Source organism: Miscanthus floridulus, chromosome 4, assembly GCF_019320115.1.
Source record: "Miscanthus floridulus cultivar M001 chromosome 4, ASM1932011v1, whole genome shotgun sequence".
NCBI classification, from domain to species: Eukaryota; Viridiplantae; Streptophyta; class Magnoliopsida; order Poales; family Poaceae; genus Miscanthus; species Miscanthus floridulus.
Genome location: NC_089583.1, coordinates 7,900,904 through 7,909,305, shown reverse-complemented (window position 1 = coordinate 7,909,305; position 8,402 = coordinate 7,900,904). Strand labels below are relative to the sequence as shown.

General features: G+C 43.1%; 1 protein-coding gene and 1 pseudogene across 1 annotated transcript; both read right to left on the bottom strand.

The window, feature by feature from the left end:
- Positions 1 to 232: 232 nt before the first annotated feature.
- Positions 233 to 2,874, bottom strand: LOC136548012 (uncharacterized). The gene is made up of 4 exons (XM_066539674.1): positions 2,716 to 2,874; positions 1,827 to 2,613; positions 1,351 to 1,403; positions 233 to 1,009 (listed from the first exon to the last, which is right to left on the bottom strand). Exons 1-4 carry the CDS (start codon positions 2,872 to 2,874, stop codon positions 233 to 235), a joined length of 1,776 nt encoding a protein of 591 aa, XP_066395771.1.
- A 2,243-nt stretch (positions 2,875 to 5,117) lies between these two features.
- LOC136550884 (probable serine/threonine-protein kinase PBL23) lies at positions 5,118 to 7,116 on the bottom strand (annotated as a pseudogene).
- Between the last annotated feature and the right edge of the window lie 1,286 nt (positions 7,117 to 8,402).

Below are 8,402 nucleotides of genomic sequence, written 5' to 3'. Positions count from 1 at the left end.
GACTGCCGAGTGCCATCGATCAAACATCAACCCGAGTGGGATGGATACAGTGGCGGACCCAGGATTTTTGCATAGGATATGCGCCGCAAAAAAAAATTTTATACAATTCGGTAAACTATTTATAATTCGGTAAAACCATATTATAATTCGGTAAAACGATGTCAAATCTTAATATAAATTGTTCAAATGAAATTCAAATACTTCGAAATATAACAATAGGAGACTTACAATATTACTTGTTTATCCGCCGCTTTCTCAATGACATGAATGTCTCCATTATATCATCTTCATTAACTTGGAAGAAAATATCCCGCTCAATAAATGTGACTAGACAATCATCCAAAACAGTATCACCTATCTTATTCCTTGACTTTGTTTTCACTATAACCAATGCAGAAAATACCCTTTCAACACTCGCAGTTGCCACTGGTAAAAGCAATATCAATTTGAGAAGCAAGTACACCATATCATACACTTTGTGCCTCTTTGTTTCAACAAGCTTAACTAAGAGATCAACAATGTTGTCTAGCCCTTGGAAGATAGCATCTTGTCGCATGTCATTAATATAATTATCAAGTTGCAATTTCAGTTTTAACAAATCATTGTTGGAGAAGTCCTTAGGATAAAATTCAGCCAATCTACGTACCTTCCGTGCATCAAAAGAAGCAAAGGAGTTGGAAGGACTGAAGGCTGACATACAAGAGAGTAGCTCCATATTGATCTCATCAAACCGATTATCAAGCTCTTGACTAATTTGATCAATGACACCAATGTATACTTCTCTTCGGAAATGGTCATCATTTGTTTGGTTTCGGGCACGAGCATACCGTGCTGATTTTCCATAAGGCACATAAGCACCATCCATAGCAGGAACTTCAACACCATGTTTCACACAAAAAGAAGTGACCTTCTGAAGAAAATTATCCCAACCATTAGACCTCAACTCCTGCATTCTGCTCTTTGCCACATTAACAAGTGAGATTGCATTAAGAATATCTTGATCCCTTCCCTGCAAGCACTCGGATAACTCATTTGTATATCCAAGAATAACATACATTAAGTGCACAAAGAAAACAAACTCAAAGGTTTCAAATGCTCCAAGCACAAAATGTATCTTTGTCCAATCTTCCTTATATGCATTATCAGCACCAAGTTCAATGAGCACGTCATGAATTGAGGAGAGCCCCACCGAGTGTCACCAGGCCTAGGCAAACCCATCTCTTGATTTAATCGACTCCCTGATTCAAGGTCACCACACTCTAGTGCTTTCTTGACATTCTCAAGCCTAGCATTTCGAAGCATATCATGACGCTTGCAAGAAACCCCAACAATGTTCAACAAGATAGATACTTGATCAAAAAAAGTCTTACAGTCAGTATTTCCTTTGGTAACAGCAACAAGAACTAGTTGGAGTTGATGTGCAAAGCAATGAATATAATAAGCGGAAGGTGATTCTTGCATGATTAAAGTTTTGAGCCCTTTAATATCTCCTTTCATATTGCTAGCCCCATCATAACCTTGACCTCTAATCTGCTGCATACTCAATCCATTACTAACAAGTAAAACTTCAATTGCTTTCTTAAGTGACAAAAAGGTAGTATCATCTACATGAACAACTCCAATAAAGTGCTCACATGGCCTTCCAAGTTTATCAACATAACGCAAGCAAAGAGCTAGTTGTTCTTTATGTGATATATCACTAGACTCATCAGCTAAAATTGCATAGGGCTCATCACCAAGTTCCTCAATTATTTTCTTTCTAGTTTCTATGGCACAACAGTGAATAATTTGCTTTTGTATCTTTGGGCTAGTCAAAGTGCAATTACCTGGTGCATTGTTCAAGACATACTTGTTCACTTCTTCACTATTTCCTGCAAGAAACTTTAAAAGTTCAATGAAGTTGCCTCTGTTGCTAGACTCTTCACTTTCATCATGTCCACGGAATGCCAATCCTTGATGCAAAAGAAACTTGATACATCTAGGTGAATATGTCAATCTTTTCTTGTAAAGACGAAGCTCCTCCTCACTCCACTTGTCAATGTTATAATCAATTGCTACCTTGGGATTCATAAAACCAATGTACCTCTCTTGAGCTGCTTTATGTGCCCTAGAACCAGAATGTTTGAGAAGTGCTGTGTTTCCTATATTCCAATTATTCCATCCATCAACAATAAAAGTTTTTGACCCACTGCCCTTCTTGAACAAGTAGCATATGAAGCAAAATGCAGAATCCTTCTTGACACTATATTCAAGCCACTCATAATTATACAACCATTGTATACTGAATCGACGAGGTACGCCTCCAATGTTTCGGTATGGAAAATCATGTATATAAGGTTTGCAAGCACCTTTAGTAATATATGCTCTACGGATTGCATCTTGATCATTAACAGGATAATCTTCAATAGGCAGCCTTTCACCTGGATCATATGGTAGGCGATTGATGTCATACGCCGGCGGCTTTGATGCGAGCGGTGGCGGTGATGCTAGCGGGGGCGAGGGCAAATGATCTGCAATTTCTTCAACTTGTACTCTATCTTCTTCTTGATTCTGCTCTTCCACAATATTTTCATCCGGAGGTGGGTCAATAGCAGCCGCCTTCTTTGCTGCTTTCTGAAAAAGGGATCGAATGTCTCCGTTTCTTTTCATAATTCAAGACTCAAGAGTTCTGAAAAAAACACTCGTCAATTATCAAAACTAACGATCGGAAGAAACCTGGAACTGAGGAAGAATGGGGAGTATCACCTGAGAAACTGAGGAAGGACTGGTGATCAGTCTTGCAGGCGATGGCGGCAGTCCAGGGCGGCCAGGCCAGGCAAAGCAACGGGCGATGATCTGCTCTGCTGGTAGGGCGGCGGCGGGCGCTCTGGGCATGGGCGCACGGCACCGAGCGGTCGAGCTGGGAGCCGTCGCTAGCGCACGCGAAGAAACCTGGAAGTCCTGGTACGAGTACGACACGTCCGTCACGTTGTAGACGAGGCCTGGTCTAGCGCGTGCTTGGGCCGGATGTGGCCCGAGCCGTAGTCCATGGGCCCCGTGACCGAGCAGACGTCATGATGTATGGTTGCCCCGCGAGCCACGAGTCCACGACCGAGCGTTGTTGTTTGATGGCGACTGGCGTGAGACGACGTTTACCGACCACCCTGTCGGCCTGTCACCGGGTTACTTCCGCGCCGTGCATCAGTGCATGCACCTTGGCACTCGTCAGCTCACACACTGGAACACTGGCAACACACTGGCACTCGTCAGCTCACACAGACACACACTCGCCATGCAACCAACCACTCGTCAGCAGTCAGCTCACACACTGGCATTGCACGACGACACGCTGCACGATATCTACTGCAACTTGCACCAGCTGAAATTAAAAGAAGCTTCATTGCGTCTCGATCGACGGGTGGCCCACAGGGTGGTCGGTGGACCACCCTGACCACCCACTAGGTCCGCCACTGGATGGATATAATAATCATGGGAAAAAGATTCCAATGGGGACGGTCCTCACGTAACAGCTGTAGATGGTGAAGATTTATGACACGTGTGTCCATACGCACGCATCCAGCATAGAAAAGAGTTATAGTTTTTCTTTTGTTATTACTTTTAAAATTTAAATTTAAGCAATAGTTCTATGCATTGGATGCATACGTACCGACATGTGAATATGCCCGTTGTTGTTTCATGGGGCCCATCCCCACTTATATTACTAGATACAGTAATTCAATATATATATATATATATATATATATATATATATATATATATATATATATATATATATATATATATATATATATAATAGCCCTTTTACGGTACTTGAAATTTCCTCGCGTTGCCTCCCATTACCTCCATAAAATATTAATTATCATCATAAAGGGTATGTTGGTCATTTCACATGCCTGTCACTACTCGCCGCGCCCCCTCCCCGATCCGCGCCCGATGCCGTCGTCCCGACTCACCCTCGCACTCGGCATCGCCCGACGCCCCGACCCTGCACGCGCTGTCGCGTTCACCAAAGCCGCCACCGCCGCCGCCGCCCTCGCACGGCGCTGCGCCGGCCTGCCATCGCCCGCACTGCCCTGCTCTTACCCTAGCGACCGCTGCCCTACTCTCTCCCTCCCTCTAGCCGCCGCTGGAGCCTCATCGCGACGGCGGCCCAGCCGCGCCGCTGCCCCGCCCCCAGCGCGAGGGCCGCGGTGGTTGCCTCCGTCGCCTCCTTCGTCGAGTCCGCCGGATTCCCGCGCGCCCTCGCCGCCCTCCAGTCCGAGGCCAGCCTCGAGGTACCAACACCCCTATAATCCGATCACATGATGAAACCTCGAATCAATTTGGTTTGTGTTCATTCTGATTCCATTCACTACTCTTTCATATGGAGAAATCGAGCATATTTCCTTTGTGTATAGGCTAATGCAGAATGGAGTTGTATGTTCAATTCTGCAACAAGAGAATAGCACTTGTTTATTTAGCTTGATTATGGCAAAGCATGTGCAGAGAATGCTTCTACTGCTTCTTTAGCCAGGCCAGCTCTGTTGTGAGAACTAGCAAGATGTAATTGAAACAAAATAAAACTGAAATGGCTTACTTTTTCTAGTTCACTGTTAGGTGTATGTGATTGGATTGGATGAATAGGTCAAATATTTGTTTTTTTAAAATAATAATCATTGTACATAACTGATTTGCTATATATGTAGTTCGTTCTTGTATGCATCAAGAGTTTCTCCATTAATGATTTTAATATAATATATTGCTTGAGATGAAAACAAAAGAAATGTCATGTGCTGCATATCTTCATTTGTCCACTGAATTTCGGTTACCACACTTCTTGGTCGTCCCATGGGCCTGTTTCTCTGATAATTGTGTCTCATGGTCAGTCCCATGAGCCTATGTTGTTCAAATATTACACATCATTTTTGTGCCAATAATAATGATTGGTTGATCAATCTATATAATTTTTTTATTAACCTGATCAAATTTGTCATGGATCAAACTGTTGGTTTGGCACATTGGCCTAATTAAAACTCAGCAGTTTTCAGTCCTGTTTGGAAGGCACAGAATGCTCTAGCAGTTTTCATGATTTACTTCAAAATTGGTACTGCTAGAGCATTCTTTGTTCAGTAATACAGTGCACCAGCCTACTTCATTAATTGTTCAGCCTAGCTACTTCTTTCTTTGCTTTCTTTTTCATGACTTCAATAGTTACTATCAACACTGCTCGCGAGTTGGTTTTGTGGTGTCGATTGCTCGCCTCCCAGTGATGAGCTCTAAGAGAACTACGCCAAAGCTATAGATGTCAGATGTCTTTGTTAGCTTGCCGGTCATGGCATACTCAGGAGCACAATAGCCATATGTGCCCATCACCCTTGTGCTGACATGGCTTTTGTCACCGCTTGGACCAAGCTTCGCCAGACCAAAGTCCGATAACTTTGCATTGAAGTTTCGATCCAAGAGAATGTTGGATGCCTTGAGATCACGGTAGATCACTGGCGGGTTGGCTACCTCATGCAAGTACTCAATGCCTCTAGCTGCACCAACTGCAATCTTCATCCGTGTGTGCCAGGATAGTGGCTGAGAATTTGGAGTGAGATCTATACAATTCAATGAACAAACAGGTACAAATTACAATTCATGAACATGCATTTATATTATATAAAAATATATGATTGAGAGTTTGTATTACCGAGGAGATGATCTTGCAATGAACCGAGTGGCATGTACTCATACACTAGGATCCTCTGGTCACAATCGGTGCTGTACCCAACCAAGGTAACTAGGTTTGGATGATGCAGTAGGCTAAGCATCAGTACCTCGACAAGGAACTCACGGTTTCCTTGCAACCCTTCTTTGTCAAGCTGCTTAACTGCTATGACCTAGACATGGGCATATTTAACATAAACAAGTTATGGTAATATTCACAAGTGTTTCTTCATGTCTTAGTTTAATGGAATGTAGAACGGTGAATTTGGATAAGAAATGCTTATTTACTTTCGTAGTGTCTGGAATGCATCCTTTGTACACCCTTCCAAAGCCGCCTTCACCCAGCAAGTTTTCTGGGCTCAAAGAATCGGTGGCATCGACCAGTTCACGGAATGTAAACACCCTACTAGGAATGTTATGGTTGCCGATCCGTAGTATCTCCCCTGCTGCTGCCCTGTGCTTGGGACTGTCTGCATGTAAAAAAAGCTGTTGAGAGTCTGAAATATGTCCTTTGTCATCGAATATAGCCTTATTGATCTGTTTTCATCATACTAATCACAATTTTTTATCCTGGGAATAATAACAAATTTTAGGGTGAAATTAAGTTCAAGAATAAGGCAATGAGCAAACAGACTTTCATGGACATGCTAATTGGTATCTATATATTTTTCTGAACAAATTTTCCAATCTTTTAAGCAATGATTGTGACATGCATGATGGAACTTTTGTTGTATGATATCGGTAACTCCTCAAAAATTTCCAACCCAATGCTTAAGTGTTGTTACCATGCATTGATTTTTCTTCTGCAACTTTTGTGTTTCAATAATTGGTGGAAAATATTGATTTGTCTTTTTGCAACTTTGCTGTTTTCAAGAAATGGTTTAAAAGACTATAGTTATCAGCTTACTATCATCTTATACCTTTTATATATGACATGCAGAGCAGAAATTCCAAGGGGAGAAAAAAAAAAGAAAGGCTGGATTCTTACTTGAGAGCGAAATTTCCTTGACTAGGGTTGCCAATCCGTTTTGTTCATTCTTCCTCTTCTTTTTCCTCTATATCTTCTTTGTCCACTTGCACTTCTCTTGCTCGGGGATCAGTCGTCGTATTCTTCCTCTTCTTTGCCTCTGTTGTTAACGGTTCCTCTGCTTCTCGCACCGCCCCACCACTAAAGCCGCGGACCCACTTTCTCTTCGTTTTCCTATTTGTGTCCGATGCCTCTTGCGTGGCCTTGCTCGTTCTCCTGCCGCAGACAGAGCGGATCCACGAGCAGTAGCACGCACATCTGAGTAGGTTGCAGCTCAGGATGTTCTTGCAACAACATCTGTTAGCGGAGCTCAACAGCCCCATGGAATTGCCGGATCGACGCGAGAGTGGGCGAGCACCCTCGTGCCGATCCCTGCATGCAAACGAAGAACAGCAAGAGGCCTCAAAGGTAATATTCCCTTTCTCGTTTCTCTCTTTAATTTTTCTCGCACTTGGTTTCTTGCCACGCGCTCCTTTCTCTGTGGATGGTAAAAATTTGGGAATGAGACAACTTCTCTTTTTCCTTGGATGAACGCTGTCTGGCCAAGAAGCTATTTTTAGTCCACTCGTTTTTCCTCTTGTTAATCGTTATTAGTTTTAGTAATTGCCTTACCACACCCTGTTCTTTCGCATGACAAAATAGGAGTCTGTTTTCACCCATTGGCTGGAGATTTGCTCAGCTGCTCAGGGTTATAATCATGCACAGGTGCATATCGGCGTTATGCTTCAGTTAGGAAGAAGAGTTGGATGAAACCATTCTCAACTATGGTTGGATAGAAAATTCGTTCGGAGTACGCAACATGTAGATATCGCTATTGTCTGTGACAACATTTCATGGTTCATTATTTCTAGAAATTCAGTTGCATGTAAATGTCGCATATCACTTCTATTATCCAGGGCTTGCATAGACCAGCATGCATGCCCATGCACTCTAGTACTATTACTCTACTCAATTTCTAGTTGATTGCGCCTAGTAATGACCAGAGCCTGGCGGTGAAGATGCTGAAGGCCTGGGGTTTGATCGAGCACATTGCCGGCAGCTTGTGCACAACTGCAGATATGTGCTGCCGTGCCTTGATCTCTCGTGAGCTGTCTGGTACTTGGAGCTAGCAAGAGGGGGAAAGCCGATGCACCCCTTCCGTGGCTTATGCTGCCTACTATAGGGATCGCTACTCTGGGGTCTGGCTGCGATGTTTTAGTTATGTGATTATCTTTCCCTCTTGTCGGGGTTGACTTGTATTATTTTTGGATATAATAGGTCACTGCTCATGCACCTTGGCTGGTTTTTGTTACACCTTGGTGGAGCTTGTTTCTGTTACACCTTGGCTGGTTCCAAGTTTCTAAATGCATATAAACATAGGCTGCTGTTTTAGAACATGGCAGGCTGCTGAAATTTGAAACTTCAAGTGCATAGTGAATTTCAATAATGAAAACCTGTGCATCCTAATGAAAGCTTCATTTTTCAGGAGGAAATGTCGGATGATGATTCTTTGCTGGAGTACAGTGAAATTGTTATGAAGATGTTTGACAGTGAGGACGACGGATTTGAGTTTTATAACAACTACGCTTATGAGAAAGGATTTAGTGTGAGAAAGGAATACTGCGAGTGGGACAACGGCCACAATGAGAGGACCCTTTGGAAGTTTGTTTGCAGCTGTGAAGGTTTCCGCGCAGAGAAGGAGGTGAGG

What these genes read in the sequence shown, in the direction of transcription:
- LOC136548012 (XM_066539674.1), bottom strand. Translation starts at nt 2,874, where the DNA reads ATGCCCAGAGCGCCCGCCGCCGCCCTACCAGCAGAGCAGATCATCGCC. An exon ending in TGTCTTGAACAATGCACCAG is followed by an intron (nt 1,404 to 1,826) that starts GTAATTGCACTT and finishes AACTCCAACTAG; the next exon opens with TTCTTGTTGCTGTTACCAAA. An exon ending in GTAAGACTTTTTTTGATCAA is followed by an intron (nt 1,010 to 1,350) that starts GTATCTATCTTG and finishes GAGTGCTTGCAG; the next exon opens with GGAAGGGATCAAGATATTCT.